This window comes from Metopolophium dirhodum, chromosome 9 (genome assembly GCF_019925205.1).
Source record: "Metopolophium dirhodum isolate CAU chromosome 9, ASM1992520v1, whole genome shotgun sequence".
NCBI classification, from domain to species: Eukaryota; Metazoa; Arthropoda; class Insecta; order Hemiptera; family Aphididae; genus Metopolophium; species Metopolophium dirhodum.
Window position 1 is genome coordinate 32,180,008 of NC_083568.1, and position 26,821 is coordinate 32,206,828.

At 31.0% G+C, this 26,821-nt stretch overlaps 2 protein-coding genes across 4 annotated transcripts; both read right to left on the minus strand.

Annotated features, from left to right (window-relative positions):
• Positions 1-185: 185 nt before the first annotated feature.
• LOC132952824 (peptide transporter family 2-like) lies at positions 186-10,427 on the minus strand. Of its 2 annotated transcripts, none has more exons than XM_061025283.1 (16): positions 10,294-10,427; positions 10,068-10,167; positions 8,906-8,978; positions 8,291-8,432; positions 8,098-8,190; positions 7,450-7,724; positions 5,053-5,135; positions 4,781-4,948; positions 4,444-4,695; positions 3,314-3,571; positions 2,864-2,973; positions 2,661-2,786; positions 1,928-2,036; positions 1,690-1,818; positions 1,392-1,496; positions 186-486 (listed from the first exon to the last, which is right to left on the minus strand). In XM_061025283.1, the coding sequence occupies exons 3-16, from the start codon at positions 8,937-8,939 to the stop codon at positions 319-321; spliced, it is 2,052 nt and encodes a 683-aa protein (XP_060881266.1). In that variant the 5' UTR covers positions 8,940-8,978; positions 10,068-10,167; positions 10,294-10,427; the 3' UTR covers positions 186-318. The 2 variants fall into 2 exon arrangements, with proteins under 2 accessions (XP_060881266.1, XP_060881265.1); XM_061025282.1 differs by having other exon boundaries at positions 9,970-10,167.
• A 3,888-nt stretch (positions 10,428-14,315) lies between these two features.
• LOC132952826 (peptide transporter family 1-like) lies at positions 14,316-25,530 on the minus strand. 2 transcript variants are annotated; one of them, XM_061025285.1, is made up of 15 exons: positions 25,186-25,526; positions 22,139-22,211; positions 21,879-22,020; positions 21,682-21,774; positions 20,027-20,301; positions 19,645-19,727; positions 19,343-19,510; positions 18,584-18,835; positions 18,271-18,519; positions 17,226-17,332; positions 17,020-17,148; positions 16,830-16,932; positions 16,612-16,740; positions 16,087-16,191; positions 14,316-16,010 (listed from the first exon to the last, which is right to left on the minus strand). In XM_061025285.1, exons 1-15 carry the CDS (start codon positions 25,216-25,218, stop codon positions 15,858-15,860), a joined length of 2,094 nt encoding a protein of 697 aa, XP_060881268.1. In that variant the 5' UTR covers positions 25,219-25,526; the 3' UTR covers positions 14,316-15,857. The 2 variants fall into 2 exon arrangements, 1 of the variants encoding a protein (XP_060881268.1); XR_009665512.1 differs by lacking the exon at positions 14,316-16,010 and having other exon boundaries at positions 16,172-16,191; positions 16,612-16,752; positions 25,186-25,530.
• Between the last annotated feature and the right edge of the window lie 1,291 nt (positions 25,531-26,821).

The window sequence follows — 26,821 nt, forward strand, 5'->3', positions numbered from 1 at the left end:
TCATTTACCTTAAATATAATATATATATATCAGTTTATTATTGTTTTTCTCCTATATAGATCTACTCACATCCAACACCGTGAACACCAATTTGTTTATATATTATAGTTGTTGGGCCAACTGCTAGTAAAAAGTCGGCAACGCAACACTGTCAGTATAATATATGATTTACCATCTTATTAAACTATAGTCGAAAATAAATAATATATTTAAAAAAGATAACGAATACAATAATAAACAGATACAAAGTTATCGATAATGCAATTTGTAATTAGATTAAATCAACCATTATATGCAATGTATTTGAGCATTTCATGATCACTTCCCATCGAGTTGAACTTCGCTTTGATTTGTCACGACGTTATCGTCGTCGTTGTTGTCGTCCAACCGTTGTCTGAAAGCTTTGTACTTGTAATTATAACTCAAATAAGCCAATAAAAACGTATCTGCCAGCATGAGCCCGGAGAAAAATAGATATTCATGCACCTAAAATACGATATAGTTTATAATTGTATACAGCAAAGTAAAATGATACTTTTTAAAAGTATTAGAGTACAGAATCAAATACGTATTTCGAAAATTGTTTAAAACACGTATTTGCATACACGGTAAAAAAAAGTATTTGAGTACAAATATAAATATTTTCAAAAAGTGTTTATAGAAACTGTCAATTTTCTTTTTTAAATTTTTTGTTCACCTTTAAATCAACTTAACCGATTTTCATGTTATACGTTAATATTGTATAGACGTTTTACTTAACTTACTTTACATTATACTCTTATTAAACATCTTGGCGATGAAAAAAATAGAAAGTAGCACGATCTCATTGAAAATACTGATATGACTAAAACTAGTGAGAAAGCTTGGTGCCTAATAAAAAAAGCTCAGTGGAGATCCAACTATACACAGAACTTGTGTAAGTGTCACTGCTAATCAGATATCCTCTCAGAGTTACCCAATATAAATTGTAAGCCCGGAAGGAAAATCAAGAGGGATAAAATAATAAGAGACAAAAACAATGAATGTCATATCTTCCACCATGACTTTCAAATGAACGAAATCATCACCAGTCTGCGAGAAATGAAGAATGGGAAAGCGGCTGGGTACGACAAAATTGTAATGGAACAAATTAAACACTTCGGATTAGAAGCAAGACAATATGGCTTCTTCAACTATTAAATACATGTCTCCAAAGAAAATGAGTAGTCCGAGAAAAAATTTAAAATTATTTGTCTATAATATTATAATATTGTACTTTTTCAAAAGTATTTAAATATTTCCACTCAAATACTTTTATACTCAAGTCGGTCTTTCACAAAACCGCATTAAGTGCATTCATATTTTAGACGAAGAAATCGTCAACGTCGACAGGGCTGAATATAATATCTCACTTGTTTGCGAAAGGACAAAGCCGAAATAACGACGACCACAAGATTTCCGACCGAATGAGTCATCGAGTAACAGGCTGACATGAATGATTTTATTCTGGGCGGCGCCTGCGTGAATAGGAATAAATCATTATTATTATTATTAACACCATAAAAACGAAGATCGTCTTCGTATATATGGATGTCGTCGTAGAGCGCATACCTATAGTTATGATATTATATTTATGTTGCACGTGCGTGGCGCGTCTGTCCAATTAGCGGAAAGACTGCGTTAAATTATTGAGTGCACATGTCTACTTACTTGGGTAAACGTTAATTCAATCGACGTGGCGATAAAAATCACGTCTGCGACAATCATACACAGGTACTGCGGTGTCTGCCATAAAATGTGCAAGTAGTTGCCTTCGTCCGTAGCGTACAATTTCGATTCCTATAAATTCATTGACGATGATCAATCGATTACGATATTGATTTGTCCCCAATAATTATTACAGTTTTACTGTAGTTTGTATTTCTAATATAATATATTATAGTTTTACCAGGCCTTGACTATCACCGTCGTTGCGTCGTATAACGAGTGTATATATAGTCGCTGGAATGAGATTTATATTCGACGAGATCCGTCCTTCACCGTGTACTAAATTATAGCTAAAAAAATTTAAAAGTAAATAAAATAAGGTTTTTGGACGTTTGAAACAGCCTACAGTTTAAAATCCAAACCGTCGCTCAGTCTTATTACAAAAATACTTTTAAAAAGTATTCAAATATAGATACAGATACATTATTTAGAAGAATATTTGAATTTTGAGTTCAAATACAAATACTTTATTGATGGATAATTTCAAAATTTTTATATATATTTTTTCTAACCTTTTAAAATTGCAACTGAACAACTTTCATATTTTGCGTTAATTGTATAGAGCACTTTACACCGTATAATTTAGTGGAACTTTACAATTCACAACTGTTTTCTTTGTCAAAGTATTGGATTTTTGGTTGACTATAATAAATACACAATAGAAAAATACTATCAATTTTTATTTTCATTTTACGTGATCAAAATTAAATTAGAAAATATATAAACTAAAAATTATTATTAAAGTTTTTGAAAATTAGTATTTGATTTTGAATTCAGATAATATGAGAAAATATTTTAAAGTACCTATTTGAATACTTACTACATAAATATTTTTGCACAAGTACTTAACAATTCCCGCAGCGTATATGCAGTACTACGCGTCTACACCCCCGTGAATAATGGTTAACGCTTACTTTCCGAAAGCCACCTGTATGAAATTTTCGTTTGTAAACGAAGATATGTTGTAAGACAACTGATTTTTCTGGGCGTTCACGAGCATAAGAGATCCGTCCATTTCGATATCATCGTCAACTATGATTCTAAAAAAAAAAGAATAGAATATTGAATAGGGTTTGAAGACATAAACTTTATCACTGGGTATGAATATATTACCCACCTTAAACTCGGATGGCCGTTTTTAGACTTTGTGAAATCGTCGTAATGATCGATACGTCGTAAATGTACTTCTTTATTTATACTGCTGGACGTTAGAAAATATGATATTGACTAGAAAACCGAAAATAAATCAATTTTAGTCTGCAAGCCTATATACGGTATTCATATTGATTATACCAATAAATTGTAGAAAGCAGACAACATATAGTATTCCGGTCTGTGAAACTAGTTGTTTAATGTACTGAAAATCTTAGAAAACTAATTTCGACTCTTAGCTATTGTTCAAGTAACTTCGAATCTAAGCGCAATTTAATGCGTAATTTAACCAACCAAACCCAACTGCATTAAAAAAACATCCCAAAAATCTAGACGGAGTACATTTTAAATTTCACAAATTTAAAAATGTTTTCGATTGGCTGCATTTTAATTTAATTTTAGTTTTAATTCTAACCTCTCCTCTCGATACGGTCACGTTAGTATCCAGAGTGTCGTAGTTTACGTACGCATCACACGATTCGTTCAATTTCAGCTTTATGTTGATGACGCCTTCGTCGGAATTTGGAGTGTACTTGAATTTGGCCGAGCCCAGCGGATCGATATCGTTGTTACCCACCAACTGCAATGACGAACTTAATACACGAGCGTTACAATCGAAGCCGTTATATACAACGAACTGTCCTTCGGTAGTCGGTATCACAGTGCTGTCGCCCTTGAATGATAAGCGGTACAAAGTTACAACATTATTATTATAATTTATCTGGATATCCGTTAATGTCGAGTCTCGGTATTTCAAATTCTCAATGGGCGGTAAAAAATATTTGAGCTAACGAGGTTTTCTAGTACCTACAGTCGAGGTTTGACTGAATTTATAATATTACTGTTATTATTGAAGTGAATACTTCATAGGCGATAGCGGATCTTCTTACTCTATGTCAAATCCTCGCGTTATGACACCCGTTGACAACCATTGCCGACGTAAATGTTTTGCTATATTTTTTATATTATATTAGTATATTGGCTACCATGCTCATAGACAATAATAGATACATGGATAGTACATACCATGTATTTAAATGTGATCAATGAGTGTGACGTTAGTTACCAAAGTGGCAAAGTGGTTATAAATAATTAAAGGGTGGACGTGTGGTATCATGACAATCCTTAATTATTAGTAAAACTACAATACGAACATTAATATATTATTTTTAATAATAAATTAAAAACATTGACAAAATAATAGGTAATTACAATGGTCAAAAAACCTATGTGTGTCAGTACACATGACCGTAGTGAATACTTAAATTAATATTTAACTTTGATTGGATTTATATAAGTGGGTCTCCGGTAGTTCGCATTTACTGCAGCTATGTGTAATCAGGTGAACGGTCAAATACGACAAGTATTGTATACAATAACAACGTTGCGGTTGGCACTTTAAAATATATATTAATTATATAATATGTTCTGACACATATAGGTAAAAAACTGTGTTATTTATGGGGAATGAGCAACAGTTATATATGGAACCGTAGCGGCAGTGTTACGATTGTAATTTGCAGGTGATCAGTGGTAGGTACTCACAAATATTTTATACTGGAGAACAGCGGTGAGCAGAAAGGCCAGCGCAGCCATGGAAGTGCCGAACATGAGCTTTTGTAGCGGTTGTCGGATGCCGAACTTCGCCAGGATTGGGTACAGGACACGATCGAGCGAAAAGATCAACAAGAGTGCGAGCAGTGGGTGAATGGTCTGCATCTGGTCGGGTTTGATATCCCAACTGATGCCGTCAAACTTGCCGTCCATCAACGTCGCTTGCAACGTCCACCGCGAGCCCTGCGTGTCGAATACCGAAAACACAACCACGGTATCAAATGTATCGGATGCACATCATATTCGCGTACGGAAATCTACGGCTCACCTGTTGTTCGTAGAGCGCCCAAAATACCGGATAAGCGATGTACGGGTATAGAACTTCCAGCGCCGTCTTCGTGTCGGAAACCTCGGTTTTCGAGTACTTGTTGCCGGCGATATCCAGCCAATGAGCCTCGCTGGAAGACGATGAAACGATTTTTTCGCGAACACCGTACTTATCAATAGCATAAACAATTAATACAGTGTCGAGACGTGCGTGTTAAGGTACTGAAATGTCAACGGCGGGGAGCATGTAATTTTGAGGTTATTTATACTTACCAATATGCACCCAAAAGTCTTGAAGATCACATGATTCTCCGGTTTCTTTTTCACGTACAGATTTCTTCCGAGAATAAAAACAACTGAAATGTTTATAAATTGGATGGCGTAAAAAATTAAAAAATATTTAAAAAAGAACATTCATGTTTTGAATTACCTAATTTTGTCAATTATCTTTTTATCTATAATCTATTCTCTAATATATTTTATATACATAAAAGTCAAATTAAAATCCATGTGACGGGTTGGCTCCGAAACGGCTTGCTCGGTTTGCCTGATTCTTTTTTTGTTGTATTCGTAATTGTCATGACAAGATTCTTATGAAACAACATTTTAGGAAAATCCACAGAAAAAATAGGAAAGTTGAATATCAAAAATACAACAGTGGGGCCATCTGTTCAGGAAGAAAATAAACTAAATAATGATATATTTTTGTTTATTGTAATGTTGCTATTGGTTATGATTGTTATAGTATCAGCTGTTAATTTTGAAGAATTTTTGTTTTATTGGTCACAATTTATTGTTTTATAAAGCCTGTCAAGAGGAAATTAAACCTTGGTAGCTCCACAAATGGTGCCAAGGGGATGCGCTTATCTAGGAACAACATATTTTAAGATAAAATTAATAACATGTCTGCCTTAATTATAATAAATTGATCGATTATAGAAATATAGGAACTATAATAAATATGAATTTAAAGTAAAACTTCAGCTAGTAACGCATTGAAATGGTCTACAGAACCACCAAGTCTCTGCTGATCAGGAGGAAAAGTTCTATTGGCAGAGATTGCTGATCAACCGGAACCATTAAACAGTCTTTTGAATCATTTTCATCGAGATTCCAAACATTTTCTTGGTATGATTCGTGTTTACGATTCTGCCTTTCAAATGACGTCATTTGGTTACAATTAAATCCGCATCATGCCAACATTTAAGGTTCAGGGTCAAGTCTATCATTTCACTGGATCTCTTTTACCAAACAATCCTGACGAACCGAAGTTTTTGCAAATATATGTCATGGGTGAGTCAGTGAGCAAAGTACAACGGTGAATGTCGATATCCCCAAATACCTACAGAAAATTATTACGTGACTTGCAATATTTGTTGCATTGTCATAATCCTTACGTGCGCAGCGTCAAGACTGCTTTAAAAGCAATGCCATCGAATATAGAGGATTTTCCCTTTGATATTTAGTCATGGAGGGGACGGTTATTTAATTAATGTACCACAAGTTCATCCAGTAAAACAAGGTTTCCTCAAAAAATAATTGCGTCAGCAATGGATTTTACTGATATAGGCTTCAAGTCAGAGAAAATTCCAATTATAGGTATTTTACTTCGTTGCGAGAAATGATTCAATCAGTATATGGCCAATATGTACGCTAAAATTGAATCTGAGCGGATTTTTAAATTCGAACCACGGTTTCGGTGGATCAAATTTTTCCAATTTTTACATTGTTTTTTTTTCTTATTTTTCTTCTTTATCTGTAGGTAGGTACATACGAATGTTAGTTTTTTTTTAATCATTGGATTTTAGTACGGTGAGATTATGTTGGGATTTTGTATTAATTGATTATATTAATCTGCTGTATGTTGAATTAAGTAAAAACCGCAAACTTGGTATAACTTTGATATTTTATAGATAAATTATACACTTACGTACAAACGGCTTTGACATAAGCGCCAAAATTAATATTTTATGTATTAGTAGTTATTTAAAACTGTTAATCTTATAAAAAATTGTCAATAAAATATAATAGATAGTATTAAATTATAATTTTAATAAATCGGTTGATTTTTTCGACCTTATGAAAAAAATGTCAATAATAAATTGTTAAAATATAATATATAGTTCTAAATTTAATATCTATTAAGCCTGGAACACAGATATTTAGGATTCTGGTGCTTTCGTACGATACGATTTTGGCGCTTTCGTATAATACAACTTTTTTTTCGTATTTCATTTGGGTTTGCACCATGGAGTCTGCGATCTACCGCAGGTAGATTGACTACCTGATAATATACTGCTACGAATCTCAGTGGACAACGCCGGTCGAGATGGCTATGCATTAAAATATAATATCATTGACACTTAAAAATATATTGTTTCCACGGCATATTACACCCAAAAGGAGTTGATCAAACATATTTTTTTTTCCTTGTAACGGAAAAGTTAAGATATGTTTTAACACCATACACCGAATATTAAATAACGGATTGGACAAAGTTTGAGTCATATAAAGTTGGTATATTTAACGGGCAACGAAATGCACAGGATCAGCTAGTAATATATAACGTAGATATTTCAAAATTGAAAAGTATCTATAAATGTAGTACCTATATCAACACAACGAAAGGGTGACGCGTGTATAAGATTGATAATTATTATATTAAATTACCTATGGCCGTTGTCATGAGCAGTGATAGTAAGCCAAACGCCAGCGGAAAACACGTGTCCCTACCAAAGCACTGTGCGTTTTTCCGTAGTTCGGGTGTTAAAAACGTAGATATCAAAGATCCAATGTAAACGCCCGTTAGGAATCTTCTGAAAAATTGGGAAAGTTGATCTTGTTGCTCCGGTAATTGGAATTGTTCACCGCCAAACGTGTAACAGCACGGTTTTATGCCACCTGTTCCCAACGCAATACATATCAGACCGACGATGGTTATAAATCTATATATATAAATCAAGAAGTCACTGTATTATTGTCATTGAATTTTAAATGGGTTTTCAAAAATTTTTATACATTTTACGGTGCAGTGTCAGAGCGATAACAAACAAAACCCAGAACTTTTAAAATCCTTCCTCCGCTGGTTTTTAGTTTCTTTGACCACCGTGTATGCACGATAATAATTCAAAATAATATCAAATAGGCATGTAGACAAAAAATATTTTGGTGGAAAGGAGATTAGTTTATACATTTTTCACTTTTACTCAAACAAAAATATAAATCATAATTCATAACCATAGATTAAAACTGTGGAAGAAATTAAACTAACTTGATGAATATTTTAAGTGGAATAATATATTATTATAGTTTGTTTACCTTTGACTATCGAGAGTGAAACTGTTGGCCATCGAAGCTCCAGTGAGGATGGCGTTTCCTATTGCATAAACTATTGACAGTCGTATTATAGTTCTGCAGAAACGATAAAAATTAAAAATTATAAAGCCATAGACACACAAGGGTGAAGGCGTTAAATTAATATAGGTGTGATTACTATATTGATCAGGCTCACTTAAATTTTCCCCAGTAAGAGTCGGCCAATATGGCACCGAACAATGGCATGAAATACGATAAAAATATAAATCCATGATAGATCATGGTCGACTCATCGTCGGTATAATTTAATATCGTTGACAGATATAACACTAGGATAGCTGAAAACAAAAATACGAAAATATTATAATATCGACCGTTTTATATTTTTATCGACTGTAGTAATGTAGCCACCTACGTCAATAAAGTAATATTGCATTATATTATATATGAAAAGTGAAGAAATTGACATTAATATTGTGTTATTCAATTCAAAACTGAACAATGCTCTTTTGACAGTTTAACATTATACATTGCAGGTAACCGGTATTTATATTTCATACTTTTTTTAACGTATAGTTCAAATAATATTTAAAAAAATGAAAAATGTCCAATCACAAAGTATATTATTTTTTATTTGAGTTTATTCTCTCGAAATGTTGTACATTTTAACATTTTACTTATATTTTCTCCGATAAAATAAGTTTAAAATAGTATATTGGTACAAAAGCCAATTGATTAAATCCGATGATAATTAAATCGTAATCTGTCCCTGCGTCTTTAACTATACAAACTATACATTTTATTTTCTTACTTCTAAGTCCAGCGTAGTTAAACCTTTCACACATTTCATTACATACGATAAACCAAACAGATTTTGGAAATTTCTATAACATGAAAAAAAAAATAATTATTAATACATAATAAGTAATAATACATCATTATATTTCCAAATATCAAATTTAACAAAATATAAACATAGTATATTATTTTATAAACGTCATGCATATCTAGTAAAATAAAATATAACATAATATCAGACACAAAATTCCATCAGTAAAATAAATTATTGCAGCTCTATCGATATAGAAAAACTCGATTTACATTTTTAGCTAGTACAAAAATGTAATTTAATTTACATAATTCGTGTTATGAATATTACAATTTAATCTAAACTCATCGAACGGAAATTAATATTTAAATGTTCGTGAAGTTGTATTATCTTATTATTTATTAGTTATTATTTTATAATCTCTATAAAAATAAACTATTTATAGGCAGAGTCCTGGAACATCCGTTTCTCGACACTGCTGTGCATGATATTCTTACGTCCCCTTTTCTTAAGGAAATTTTAATTTTTTCAAATGATTTCCATTTGTATGTATAGATGTACATATACGATAATAATATACACATCATACAGTCACATAGATGCTGTATATATTATAATATAAAATGCAATTAATTAGTTATTGATTCTGTACGTTCCCAGACCTAGGTTATCAAAACCGGTTGTACCTATGTATACGTTTAGAAAGATCCAAATCGCAGTATTGCAAATTCGCGCACCGCACACGCACCTACCGAAAAACTTACTATACACGCATTTATCAAAATATGAAAGGCAAATCCTTTCGACTTTTGAGGGTAAAAAAAATGTAATTTGGGCGGTCATGAATAACGAGCGTGTTACGTTACGTTTTCAGGGGGTTAGTGCGTGAATTAAAAAAAAATAAGCGTTATAAGCACACACGTGGTTGATACGTCTCTAATAATCTCTGCCTATATACCTTCATATTATATGGACTTAAAAAATAACACAAACAATAAAAAAAAAAAACACAACACGAAACGTGTAATTGTTATTATTATACTTGCCAAGTTCTTTACGGGTGGTTCCATTTTGTCGCAGCTTACACTCTTATAGTAGGTAAATAATAATTAGTATTATTATTAAAATATTATTAGGTACCTACGAGTTAAAATAAAGCGTATTGTATTACAACGGTAGGCTTTATAATAGACAGCGGCGGCGAAATTGACGTTAAACTCGGGTGACTATACCGGACGGACAACCTATAATATAAAAACATTCGTGATGATTATTATTACGACCGTTTTCAGCATCAGGGCCCGGCTCGGGTGTTTTTTTAAATTTATTTATTTCGATGGAAATCGGGCGTGTATACTAGTGTTACCTACCTATTTATTATTAATATTTCCCGATGACGATTCGAAAGCACACCCACCCAAGCACCCACACACCCACTCGCCCACACACGTGTTAACCGGTAGAATAATGCTCGAATACTGAACAATATAATATTATAGTCAAATCCCACCTGAGTGAACGACTAATACAGCTACTAAAATTCATAGTTAATGATTTGTTTAGTTAGAAAAATTCCGTTTAATTATCTATTTATGTATTTGATAAGTATACTGTATAATATGATAATTCATAATTACACAATCATTTACGTAATATTTTTGAACGTTGTGACTTTTGTACTCATGCGAAACACATTGGTTCTGTTTTAACAACTGATTGCTATTATAATATTATTTTGAACAGAGATTATAATCAAAATATAAATATTTTAGACAAACGATATAGTTCATAGTTATTACCTACCTAACTAAATGGGAAAAATAATACCTAGGTATGTCCATATTTACATAGGTAGTTATAATGGACATAAGCGTATAGCAAATTTCCATAAACCTATGACGACCGGCGGGCTGTGACTTATCGGTCAACAGAGATTTTAAATTTCAGCCCATTCCACAAAAAGTGTTGTACTTACCTTGTTTATTATTTTATTTACACTCCGATCAAAGAATAAGGATGGATTAATTTTTTTCTATGATCGCTATTTTAGTAGGTGTGCATTTATTCACAATTGTTTCCCTTGAAACATATTTACAAATAATTGTCCAATACATCGTAGGTTTGAAATTACTTAGTAAATAGCAAAGGCAATTATTTTATTTTTCACTTATCTTTATGACTTTATATTATGCACATAACAAATTACCATTTTTTTTTAACTTGATATTTATTTACAACTGATTTGCTTGTAGATATAATTATATAAATGGAATGTTCAATAGTTATAATAGTTATAAATGTTATAATAGTTATAATTAACTGACGCATTCGTTGTTTCTAACCATCAATTTGAATTTACATTATATTATCACTATTCGCTATACCTACCTAACTAGAAAGACTAGACTATTTTTTTGACCGAAAATAATAAGATCCTATTTTTTTTTTTTGGTTACCGGCTTAATTTATGCGCGACTCATCTATTTAATCCAGCCTGTATTGTGGGGTTAGCCGGTTTCCGGCAAAAGTTTACCTTTCCCTTTTCCACCAAAACTATGCGATTCATTTTTCCGCGACATCTAACAACTTTTAAAATCATAACCGTAGTTCATCGTAGACAAATGTAATTGTAAATGTAAATCTAATTTTTAGACAAATTTGAATGGTAAAAACGTTCATTGAAGCAAAATAATTTATTTGTACAATTTTTTAAATTATCAATATTTTCTTGGAGTAAATTAATTTCAAACGTAATAATTGTTTAACAGTGTCAACGTTTTTTATTTGTTAGATCTTTCTGTAACACTCTGTATAACACTATGAACCGTCGGCACTATCGTATCATTTACTTTTAACTCTGTATTATAAATTGTTGGGTAAAATTAAGAGTAGAAGGCTAAGTGTTATTTATAGACGTCGATTATATTTTAATCTTCACACCCGCACATCATCGATCTATGTAGTGGGCTATCAAAGTCCCATCATCACGAGCGGCCACAGCGACCATTCCTTGAGTATACTAAAGTGCCTAAAATAAAATATTATGATATTATAAACTTTAAATGTAATAACATTGTATATCGCAGTGTAATAAACAGTCATGTATATTATAGGTATATTAAAGGTATATCTACTACCTATAATAAAGATTTTTTAAGACTTATTTATGCCTTTCGATACGACAACTGAATGTAGTCGACCACCTATGTCGTAGATAGTGTGAAAACACCCATTCAAAACTTACCGTGTTCAAAGGACACAATATTATAATATTATAGGTAGACGACTCAATGAAAATAACGCGTTCTATATAGAATTTTTTTATCTATACTTTCACGGACAAAAAATAAATGATCAAAATGTAGTTTCAAAATTTCTTTAACAAATTTAAAGTCAGATATATTATTATTTACCAAGTTATCTTTCGTTCGAGACGTTCGAGTTATCTACGTTTAAAAGAATTGAATATACACAAATTTACGACAAAATGTAAATACACTTTATAGAACATTAAACAACTAAAAATTAAAAATTTCTTACGTCTTTTGAAGTTGTATAAATTGTTAGGCATTGCGCTTATGTCGTTGGAATTGGCGTTGAGTACGTGCGTGTTTCGCGCAGCATTTTACTGTGCAATTTGCATCATTATATTATGTATTATAATTTTGAATTTATATATCTTCCTAGTTCGAAGATTAATTTATCTTGAGGGGGTAAGCCCCCAAGCTCCCTCTCTCCTGTTGCAGAGCTGCAGATACCGCTTGCCGTTTGCGATTAATATCTGAGCCAGAAACCAAAAGACCGTTCGACTCGATGGGCTACAAATCTACAATAATAAGACTATTAACTTGACTGTATATATACCTAGGTACCTGGGTGAATCGCAGGTTTATACCTGGAAACTATAAGCGATACGATCGTACAAAGTGTGCACACAGTTTCACGATAAGTACAGCACAGCACAGCTATTATTATATAATATCTACTACAGTGCTGTACGGATCACGTTTATATATTATACTATTATATTATCATAAACGAGTGGGAGGAAAGTAAGTTTCCAGGTACACCAAACTCAATGACAAGTTCGCTATAATATAGTATGGCGACCGTTAAACAACAAACGATTAGATTATCTATATTAATATAAGGCAATGTTTGCGAGTGTGTGTTGTATAGACAGTCCATGCCCTATACATAGATTTGGTACATAATTAATTATCTACCCGAGGTCCGAAGATATTATAATATGCAATTCTAAGCTCATTTTAAAATTTTGCGTTTTAAAAATTAGCTCACGCGGTGATTTTTCGGCTCGCGAATATTGTTTTGTTTTTACACAAGGTTACCGAATTGGTCGCAGAAAATAAAATGGTTACTTTTATAAATGACAGAACATCATTTTAGACCTGTTATTTGATGAAATATTTTGATCAAAACCAACCTCAAAATAGTATATGAATGTGACAAAAATACGTAAGTAAAGCTTACTGTTTACATTTAACGGAGTTTAAGACGACGGGGTATATCCACATGGCATAATTGTTAAATTGCCACTGGCCCATGCGGGATCAGCTATAATATTAATAAATATATCAACTATATTATATAAAATCAAAGGCATACAATGGATGGCATTTATGTAAATCCATCGGTTTTCGAGCGATTTTCATCAAACGTTCACCGACATAAATTCACCCAAAAAATAGCAGTTACTATTATGATTTGATTTAATTTTAGAAATGTAATATTTATATTTGATCGAAATAACACAAATAACCGTTTTAAAAATCGGCGTGTAGTTTACATATAACGGAGTTTAAGATAAGGTAAATCCACGGGAATTTAATTTGTTACGGGCAAAACCGTGAAGGATCAGCTATAGTGTTATAAATTATAATATACCTACAAAATGTCGTAAAATTATTACGGTTACATCGATTGTACACCACGGGCGTTGAGTAATTAAATCAGGGCACTATGAGTGACATTTTTTGTTCATTAAAAATTGAAATCTAAGTACATATTATTCAAAATATTATTATATTTTCAATTGCGTGGATTTTCTCACGTTATACTTCGATTGTATAATTTAATAATAATACCTTTTTTCAAAGCTCTGATTCTGATTTGTACAAAAATGTACCAATATTGGCTAAACGTTACAGCAGAGTCCAACTTAGTTGTTTTTCAGTTATATCCAATACTTTGGCTGTTGTCAAAAACCATCCACGAGATAAAATGTATAGAAGAGAATCAAAAGATGTAATATTTATTGAATATTATAGGTACATTTTACAAATAAGTTGTAAATTGTAGATATAGTTATGTATTTCATATTATGTTATTGAATGATAATTTATTATACTCAGAAATAAAATATGTAAAACTAATAAATTAAGTGATTTGTATGATGATAAATTGTGTACTGTGTAAAAGTTTTTAATACATTTTTCTTAATTCTAGTAATAAATTAACAAATTGGTAAATCTGTAGAAAAAGTCGGATCTATGCCATAAAGTTTTGCATCACACTTCACTTTGTAACAATGTAAAAGTAATTGTTAGAATGACGTTAATAAATTTTTTTTTAAATAGTTGAAAGCTACTATACACTACTTTTCATAATATAACCAACATTTGTGTCATAATTTATTCATAGTAATTATATTTTTGAAAAAAATATTTAGGTCCCAAATATTAAAGTTTGCACACCTACTAATATTTCTATCTAACTTTGGCAATGAGTGAGTTGAACTGTTACACCATAGGCGAGGTTGAAAACTCGTATCGGTCTAGTTCGTTATTTGCAATATAATAATATGATTGTAATCAAAAGTGATTCTAGACGAAGTTCTAGTAACTAACTACATTAAAGAGATAACATACTGATATGGAATATAAAAATACATATTTAAAATGTGAAGAGCACTTAAAAATAAAATATTTCATGGTTATACGAATGTAATGAATCAAAACTTTCGTAGGTACCTAGTTACTTTATTAATCTACATTTTTGAAATATATATGTATATAACTGCAGCAAGCGTCTCTATGTTCAAAATCCAACCGATCTTTTGCCTATCATTTATAACTAAAACTGTTTATTTTTTTTAGAATACAATTTTATTTACCTATAGTTATCATTTTCAAATAGATTAGCAAAGAAAAAAGTATGATATATTATGCATAATATTGTAGTTACAATAAAAAAAAAATTATATACAAGGTGATTTTTGAAGCATACTCAATCTATTTTTCAGCTTAAATTATACATTTGTTCAAATTCTGATTTTTGGAATTTTTTAAATACTTATGGTGACCATATTTTTGAGTACTTGATTTTTGTACCATTTAAGGACGATCCTGTGACAGTATAAATTTCTGTTTAACAAATATAGGAACCACCTTTTAACTTTTAATTATTAAGCATATATTTTTTTTGAAAATTTTAATGTAGATATCTAAATAAAAATTCAACCGAGTAGTTTTTGAGTTATATAACTTTGTGTATTAAGGATAGGTAATATGTTTATGGAAATGGGTTAAATAGATTTGGGGGCTTAGTTGATTTGACAATTTTAGTAATTACTATTAATCTATCAATATAATACAAATATAATACAATTATCAAGATAATTTGTAAAAATTATCTTAGTATAATATATAATATATAATATCTAATATTATATATTATATACATTATATATATTATATACATTATATATATTATATATATTAATATGTAATCATATTTTTTGTTTCTATAATAATAATTAATAATATATTAATCAATGATCGGTTTCAAAGAGCGCAATTAATATAACAGTTCGCCTTAAAAGTTAAAACAATGCGGTCCTACATATGAATATAATTTATTCTTCAAGTTTGGGCTTATTGTCAGATTAATTGAATACAATTGTATTGTATGGTACTCAGTCGAAAACAGTAATTTCTTCCTTTTTGTTTTCGGAATGTGCCATTGCGTTAGTCTCGTCGGTAGTCTTACTCCGATAAACCATACTGAAATAGGCCAATAACAGTGTGTCAGCAAGCATGAGACCGGAGTATAGAAGATATTCGTGTGCCTAAAACATAAACGAAAAAAACGATTATAAATATTATTACCTACGTACACATTAAACAAATTATTCACACAGATACCTGATTTTTAATTGCTATTGTCGATATGATTACGACCAACAGATTTCCCAAAGCCGTCGTCAATAAACTTATAGCAGATACGAATGACTTTATGTTTATCGGTGCCTATAATATATCGAATAAACAATAACAATGTTATACAGTATATAGGCACAAAATTTCACATTTTTGAGTTCGTATTTTTAGACATGATAGGTTACAAATAATTTAATCGACTCAAAGCAGCAGTAAACGGCTTAAACTTTTTTTTTGTTTGACTCGCTTTTAATATATTTGCACTGCTCACTTTAAACATTATGAAACATTGGATCTTAGTACTAGTCTATCGATATATAGACGAGCTATGTGAATTAAATTTGATAAATTTAAAACCATTTCAATCTGGTACCTAAATAATATAATAATATTAAAGACGTATCCAATTATATAAACGGATCCGGAAGATGTCATAAAATTATTATGTCGAATATAGTCTTATAATATAGATAACATTACATTATATTAGATAAGACACATTTTACCTACCTCCGTAAACGCAAATTCTAACGTCGTGACCACGAATATGACGTCAGCTATAATCATACACACATATTGTGGTAGCTGCCACAGAATGTGGATATAGTTTCCTTCGTTCTCGGTGAATAATCGTACATCCTATATAAATGCCTTTTCACATAAAATTTGCTTGTAGTTCACAAGATATTAATTACAATATTCAGGTACAGCATAATATACAATTTTACCATTTTATCGCCATTTCGTTGTAAAGTGAGTGTATAAAACGTGGCTGGTATTATGTCCACAGGTGAAATGTTCAATTTTTTTCCGTTGCTCACTAAATTATATCTGTTATAGATTACGTCATGTAATTGAAATTCGATTATTTTTAATGCATTATACTGTAGTAGTGGTATAAACGTGTTGGATACTTACTTCCCTACCTTAACGGCATTAAAGTTCATCCCTCGAAACCGAGAGAGAGGGTACGAGATGAACGAGTTTTGATCCGCACTGGTCAATGTAATATTATCGTTAAAATCAAATGTGTAGTCGATCAAAATTCTAAAGTAATTTGTTTTCGTATTTTAATTTAAATATATTATTGTGCAGTGGAACAGACAATATTTATAGATACACACCTTAAGTTAGGGTTTCCAAATTTTTCTTTAACCAAGCTGTCACCAATGCCAACGTGGTTTAATGTTATTGTGTTTGGATTTAAATTGACCAAATGATAAGAATTTTCCTAAAACAAGTAAAAAAAAAAAAATATTTTAGAATTTTTTTTTTTAATTTTAGTTATAGTATATAGAAAAAAGATAAAACCCATTATTATAATAATAATATAAAACTAATAATGATAAAGAAATTAATAATATAATGGCTATAATTATAATTTAATACCAGATTTGCTCAATTGTGCTCTTACGTATTTTAGTATCATATATATTTAATATTATTGATTACAATTTATCATACAATTTTTAATAATATATTATTACGCATTGATCAAATATCAATGAACTAAAAAAAAACAAATATATATACTTACTCGTAAACTACTATATGATAAATAGTAAATAGGTAGAAGAATAGATTATAGATAGACCCATGCAATTATTGAGTCTAATAGTTGTTTAAATGCCAACTCTTCTGACTGTGATAGTAAATATCTATTAGGTTGAATTTATTTTATTCAATCTAATAATTTTATTTAAATATTTAATAAAACGTTATAGTTGAGGGTGAATAATGCATTTATATTGATATTTACGTACTATCTTTATTTTTTTTGATTTAAGTATTTATATTAGTTAATTATTGATTTATGACAATTTTAATATTCCTCTCTACATGTCAATACACATAATTCTATTACAAATCAAAATTTTTTTTATGAACCTACACATAAGTAAACATTTTTAACTAGAACATCATTTCAAAATGGGATAAGTATAAATTAAAAAAACTTTTTTTAAACACAGTAGCTGGTCGCGGTATTAAATGGGGAAGAACGAACACATATTATTAGGTATACGCTTTTGGGAGGTTCCTCTTTCTAGAATCATGGTAGATTAATGTTTTACTATCTGTAACTTAATATGATTTTTTGTATTTAAATTCCGTTAAGCCCGTTACTCATTAATGAAAATGTATAATATTATATAAAATAAAAACATTTACCTCTCCTTCGATTATCATCACGGTGGTATCGAACTCGTATTTCTCTGGTACGAATGGGCACTCAGGTTCAAATTCTAATGTGATGAGCACGTCGTCCCGTGACAAGACTGTATGGGTAACGTTGATCATTTCCAGCGAACCTATGTGATCCTGCACGTGTAACGTCCTCGAGCGAACGAACACTTTGCAATCGAATCCGTTGTAAATGTTTAGGCGCCCTTGACCAGACGGTATCTCAGCGGTGTCTCCCTAAAAAAACCAGTAAGACGTATGGATTGTAAAAAATAAATAAATTCCCTGGCTTAAGTCTTACAAAAATGTTAAACTGCAATATGGCTGCGATCACAAATGCTATGACGGCCAAGACACCGCTCAACGTGAGTTTTTGTAAAGGTTTCCGGATGCCGACCTTGGCGAGCAACGGATATAAGGCGACGTCGAAGAGAACGAGAAACGTCAGTCCGAACAATGGCACTAGTGTCTGCATTTGATCGGGTTTGATTGTCCAGTCTAAGAAGTCCACACGGCCATTCATAAGCATGGCCTGTAATGTCCACCGGGAACCCTGGCGACAGAACGGAAGTGACGTCACGTAACAATACAGATCCATGTCAATATTATAATTATTTATAGACCATATGGTAACAATATATTATACCATACCAGTGGTTCATATAGAGACCAAATTACCGGTTACGCCACGAACACGCCAATCACGTACTGGGCTGTCCTCGTATCCCACATTTGATTTTTTAACGTAGTATTATCACTGTACTTCTTGTGAACCTATTTTATCTATAATATACTTCTACACACATGGTCCTGAATTTATTCCTACCATACCAAGAAATATAGTTCGATCAAAAAGTTTCTAGGAGGGCGGGGAAGATTTTTATATTTTAAACGTGTATAATTTATCAGTCCTCGAGACATGACCCCGAGAGCGCGTCGTAAATCTGGGCCAAAGCTTTAACGTACATTTAGGCTTACAACTATTATCTGATTACGGAGCCTTAGTTCATTAATTTTTACGTTATTTCAAAATGAATACACATTTATTATTATACCGTACCTGTTGTTCATATAGCGACCAAAACACCGGATAAGCGACAAACACGCTGATCACGTCCAGGGCTGTCCTCGTATCTGAAATTTCCGTTTCGGTGTACACTCCCTTTGCGTTTTCCAGCCAGTGTGATTGGCAAGGAATCCGTGAAGTCATCTTCGTGCGCAACGCGTACTTGAAAATTAAACATAGCAATTTGAAGGAAACATTGAGAACATAATAATATGACGTATAGGTATCGATGACTATCGATTCTTCCAAAAACGATTTCCACTCGTTTTTTGAAGAACGTTTAACATTTTACTTACGAAAATGCAACCGAATGTCCTGCCAATGACGTTGTGCTCCGGTTTCTTCTTCACATACATGTTTTTCCCAGATACGAATATTACTGCAGCATGTAAAACATACAATCGTGTTTGAGGGTTATAAAGGATACATAAATCTTTGGATGGAATATGACTTATGACGGGGGCTGTGTGTCAATATTATCGTGGGTGAGGAAGGTTAGTTGTAGGATTAGTCGGTAAAGAGACATATTATTATTATTTTATTTTCATCGGGTGCACGTCGTATTGAAGCCAATGTGGTGAAATTAATAAGTACTTATAAATTGTTGACATGGGTGGAGTCTTGCGCCCTATCGTTACGATATTAATATTATTATAACGATAAAATTATGATGATTACCTATGGCGGTCAACATTAGCACGGCCGGCACACCGAAAGCCAACGGAAAACACGTGTCTCTGCCGAGACAATGTACGCTTTGTCTTAACTCGGGTGTCAGAAACGTTGAGAACAATGCTCCAACATTGATTGCGAACGTGAACTTGGTAGTGTAGTGTAGCAGCTGTTTTTCTTGCTCAGGCAACCGGAATTGATCACCACCGAACGTGAAAACGCACGGTTTTATGCCCCCCGTACCAACGGATATCAAAAATAACCCAAGTAAAGCAATGATTCTGAAAATGAAAAGAAGCCAGTAAGTATGTTCAAACGCACGGAGGTGGCTGTATAATCTTTTTGGAGTAGAATACGTTTTGAGAGAAGGATATTAGAAGTATATAACATTATAGAGGCAGTATAATTATAGGCACTATATAAGTGCGTATAGTAACATCATTTTCCTGGTCTCGCGCTCCATTTTTCAATAATTATTATTTATGCAATATTTTGCTTCATCGGGTGGATCCTGATTCATTTGTTACATTTGACTAGAATCTATCTTTCAACAGGTATATTATTTTAATATTTCAAAAACATCTTCATCGATTCTTTGATTCGAAAGATTTACTAACACCATTATCTTAAAAACATTCTACTTTTCCACTGGTCGTTCTACTCTAGAATATAAATCTATAGTTTGATGTACCTCTTCAGTCTTCATATAGGTACCTAAAATACCTAAATCGAATGTATCCAAAATCATTTCATTCACTATTAATAATATGTATATCATACAAATATGGTATTCCACGACAACCTCATTCACTATAATTTATAAATATAAGCTGTTGTTATACACACTAATCACGAGTATGCCTGCTCTCAGGAGAATTACTGATTTAAAATTAATTATTGTACAGATTTCTCAATAAATACGTCATAGACTGTTTAAGATATTACTAAATCGTTTACATTTTTACTTCCCGCAAACCTAATACGTTTTGTCTTTTTGTATAGGTAAAAATACTCAAACGTATTTATATATTATGCTCTGAATGGTCCTGTAAATAAAACTATGAAATTAGCTAATGATACTCAAATTGATGTGTTTAATTTTAACTTTATTGAGTCTTTTTGTAGCAATATATTTAAATTTTACGCCAGAATTATTTTTTATTAGATTCATTAATTTTTATTCTGTTATTTATTATTTTATCATTTATATTTTCATGCACTATGTTATTTTACTTATATTTCAAACTGTTATCAGGCATTAGGTCGTTTGAGTAAATATAAATTAATAAGTAGCTGGCTTAAAACGGCGTTGTTTACGAAATCGACTAGAAATTTAAATACGAATCAAACGGCGCTTCGAGTCATGCTGATTTTATCGCAGATGAGCAATGGCGGATCTGCTACGTACGTACAGCTGATCAATGTGCAATCATTTAAGTATATTATAGTAATATAGTATATTATGATATATTATATTGTTTTGGGTACTAAGATATTTTTGGGTGGTTATAGGTTAAGTTTGGTAATGCATCAGTCTTGGGACATTTATTGTTTATTTTGTTTCTTATTTTTGTTTACTGAGTGAAACAAGTATTATACGCAAAACAAGAATATGTTTCGATAGTTAATAATCATCTATTGTAAAATAATATTTTATTAACTTTTGAACGTCGAGGCTAAACATATCTGCCATCGAAGAACCGGTGAGCACAATGTTCCCCAGTGCATACACCGCTGACAAATACATGATCGTTCTAAAAGAAAAAAAAATAATTGTCATACAAAGTCAGTGATAAGACTGTAAATTACGATGTTTTACGGTCATTCAATTTAAAACCATACTCCGTATGAAGCGTACTTGAATTTTCCCCAATAAGAGTCAGCGAGGATCGCACCAGGCAACGGCATGAAGTACGCCAGAAATACGAAACTGTGATAAATTATCGTCGAATCTTCACCGTTAAACTTCAATATTGTTGTCAGGTACAAAACCAAGACAGCTGTGAGTACATCGTTACTGTATTAGAATATTGGCCACAAACAGTGAACTTATTATAAACACAGTTAAGCCATCACCAACAATAATATTACTAATATATTATATTAAAATTGTCTCACTTCTCATTCCGTAATAGGTAAATCGTTCGCATAATTCATTGAGTACGATAAACCATATGGACTTTGGGTATTTCTGAAAAGGAAAAAAAAATGTTTTTTTTTTTTTTTTAATTAAAAATGAGTCAAGTATGCGGAGAATTAACTATATGCCGCACGTGTCCACTCTTTATTTTAGTTCTAAGTATACCATAAATATATCATATATAAGATCGTATTATTATTTAGTATTTTATTTATACTTGGCTATGATGTTTCACTTTATTAAGAAAAGTAATGTTATTTTATTATGAAGTAGTACATTATGTGAATCCTCTAGTCAATTTCCCGAGCACTTAAATATTTAAAATTGCAGTATATAATGTTTTGATTAAATTACATTTTTACAGCGTCTGTGAGGAAATGTACATAGGAAATTTATGCATTTTTGTTCAGAGAATTAATCCAAAAGACGTATGTAGGTACCTAATACAATTTTGATTAATTACCACACAAACAATTTACTAATTAAATTAGTTGAAATGTAGGTAGATAGATATACTACGTGTTTTTTTACAAATTATAATGAAGGATATTCGTGTATTATATGATTATAATTTATGAGTAGTTTGCAATTATTTGTTTACTAATTGATAGTTTGGTTACAGCAACCCGATGTCTGATATTAGCTGTATCACACTTTATAACGAGTTAAAAATTTAAATTGTATCCGTGAAATTCAACTAAATTAGAAAATGGTTTCGTGCATGCAAATAAATGTATATAGGTTATAAAATTATGTGATCTCATTTCAAGATTTAACGAGAATTGAACATTACCTTACTTCGCAAGATAAAATTGGAATGTTTAAAATGTTTTAATGTTCAGTTACATATAACAAAACTAATTAGCGACTTTGTTACTAAATTAGGTTCTTCTTGTACTCGTTTAAGACATTTGTATACACACGTACAAGTAGGTATATTTGGGATTTCACAAGAATGAGCATTGTTCATGTACATATGTAGAATATATTGTGTAAAATAAAATGTTATCATTTGTTTGAAAAGCAAAATTCCTATTACGGGAAAACTGTAAGGGATTAAAATGTAATATATTATTATGGTGCGCAGTTGATAATATGAAGTAACGTTTGCGCGTTCACGCCCAAATTTAGTGAAAGATACGTGAACTTTATCTTTTTTTCAAATAGAACGTGAACGTGAACGACCGACGTTTATATTTTTTTAATGAATTTAAACGATTTTTCAGACGTTCAAATGTAATTGCCATTTAATAAATATACCTATACATATTGATTAATAATATTATATAATAACGTTTTTCTATTATAATATTCCTATTGTACCTATTATTTATTTTATTACGAATTATAAAAATAAAATATGTGTAATTCTGGTGGGCACGGTTTGACATAGAACAACAATATTATTATGATTTCCACAATTTCGTATTAAGATTTAAACGATACATAAGAATAAAATAAAAAAAAATTAAATGAACGCGAACTTGAAATTGTTAATTTTTTTGCGTTAAACGTGAAAGTGAACGAATTAAATTTTTAATGAACGTTCCGAACACTGAGTTATGATGTAACATTATCTCATAAGAAGAAGACCACAAGTGGAATTATCGTTAAGACAAATTAGGTAATCAGTTTATGGAACATGGTTTCGCGTGTCGTTACAATGTGGAAAAAATCACTCCACATTATAAATTGAATTCAAAAATACAATTTAGGAAAGAATTAGTATACAATTTGCAGGTAATAAATGTACAAAAAACCGAGACAAATTAAAACAGGTCTATAATATGGCCAAAAACAGTATGCGCACAGTGAATCATATTAATTATCCTTGTACTAGATAGGTGGTAGGTATACCTAATTATTTTTTGATTTATAGTTACGAGAATATGGTAACTTACTGCTGATAAGTTAATGCGGGAGAAATAATTTTAAATTTATCTGGGTACTCATTGTGTATAGTATCTATGCTACATATTAAAAAAAACAGTACGCGAGTTAGGTACCATCTACCAAAAACAGTGTATTTTACGTACTAATTATTAACAATTTATTAAACTAAAAGTCACTTAATCTCTCTTGCTGCTCATTATCAAATATTTTTAAATTTTCTAAATTTGTATACGTCATGTTGTTTTAAGGTCATTGAAAAAAAGCAAGTTATCGTCGTGGATATTTACCATATGGTTTACTGTAGTTATCATATTATAATGGGTATTAATATATTGTATGACCGCCACCAACCGCCGTTAATATTGTTTACCGTAATGACTAAAGTCACAGTATACTAATTTACCGTAAAAAAAATTAAACTAAATGAAATTATAATATAAAGTATTTATACCGATATGACAGGAACGTCATATTTTCCGATAGGCAGCAATAAATTTACCGGTAGATAACATACCTAGGTACAATACACCAACGAAGTGGCGATAGGTAGCATATATACTACGCACGAGTACCTTTATTATTTGTTCAAATGTCTTGTATTTGAGTATGAATTTTTGTGTTGGAACTGCGAACAACGTAATATTTGGGAAGTATGACTACTATCATATTTTCACACTGTAGTATAGTTGTATAGTTAACACATTTTCAGAGGATATAACTAATGTTTTATACAATTTCAACGATGAGTACCTATAGTATGTTTAGTATCAAAATATTGGTTACAACTAAATGAAAAATTAAGGTAAATAAATGCTAGGGATGACGGTTGGACGAGATAAACATAATTCGCAGAAAAACCTCCTTATAACGGAATCGCTCGGTAGTTCGGTACCAACAGTCTTTATCCGTTATAAAGGAGTTTCCGTTATAGGGAGACTGAAATATACGATACATTATAGTTCCTTAAGAGGGTCCGTTATGAGGAGGTTTTGTTGTATGTATTAAATTAACAGGTAGTAAATTAATTGGCAAGAAAAACTAGTTTTTTTTAACGATAATATAACAACGATGAAATATATAACGATTGCGGCTTTTAGGAATATATTATTCGAGAATTTAAATTTCAACTCACCAATTTTTCGTTTTGACCGGATACCAAATCCATGTTGGGCTGAAAAGAACAAATTATTTAGCCACCCGTAATAGGCAGGCACCTATTTAAATATTTATAATCGCTGAACCGGAAAGTTGAAGTGTTGAAGATCGAATGAGTGTGTGAAATCAACAATACGCGGTCTGCCACTTGGCCTCGAAAAATATATAATGTCATTTTTAACAATCACACATTCACACGAACACATTTTCAGCGTGTATACAGCGATTGTTTTACAAATGTTTCGAGTGGAGAAATCTTATTAGTTATGGCTTTTGACATATTATTATTATCAAGCTAAAAATATTCATCACGCTCGCACAAATTGTGCGTATTTATTTATTGTTGACTCGATTGCGTAGAACATATACGATTTCGAAAGCTTATCACTCGAATCGAGTGCTTATAATTTTTACTATTTTTTGTATATAGCATACATCAATTATGCTTGTGATATAATATAGTTATAGCAATTAAGCCGTGGTATTTGAAATAATCACAGCCTTAACAACAGCTTGTAACAATATCTAACGATTAAAAAAGCTTTAAATCATTTTTTTTTGGTACTTACATGAAAATGGTTACCATTTAATGGTCGTAATGGTCGTCTAGTAGATACAAGATATTTAATTTTATATTAACCTATTTATATTGTTCGTGTTAAACGTATAAGTTATAAATATATGACATTATAGCGTTTTAATGTGATGGTAAAAACCACAGATAATTCAAAAACTATTTTGAAGATAGTCTCATTTTTAATTTACATCTTATTATACCTATAGGTTTATAATTTTAACTATTTCAAAAAACCATTAATTTTGTTTTAAATGTGTTGCCGTGTTTATGGATCTAAATTAGGGTAACGTCGTAAAAAAAAGTTGAAAAGCACTGACATGAGCAACCATTTTAAATTAATGGGAATATCATTCTAAATTTGATAATAATAATAAAAAAAAAAACCATTACAATAGGATACCTATAATTGAAAATGTATTAAAAGTATCTACATAATATTATAATATTATATGCACCCAAAAAAGTGTCACAAAAAAATCTGTACCTACTCTCAGCGAGTCCAACGAGCCTTCAAGTTTCACTTAGAGCTAGTTTAATCTATATTATAACATAGTTTTACCTTTAACCAATACAATAATCACAAGTAACCATTGTGGTAACATATATTCTCTTTGGTCACAGTATACTGTGTGTCTAAGGTATAGAGATGTCCTATTCATGTAAATATTATCTATAAAACCATACAATATGTATAATTGTTCAAAAAAAAACCACGGTAACAGGAAACCCTATTTACTTCAATAGCCACATGTCAACTATAGTTGACATCGGTTATTTTTAAGATATCCTGTGTCAGCAATAGTTGACATGCGGTCGTGAACGTGTTAATCAAAATAACAGTTGTTATTTGTTACCATAGGGTTTTGTGTTATTATTTATTATTAATAATTACTAAATCATTATATTATTATATTATATTAAATCGTGGATTTGATGAATTTATCAATCGTCACTTTTAACATGAACTCTGAAAAAAATTTTATTTTTTTTATCTTTTTTTTATTACAGTAGGGAAAGATATTTACTATCATATATA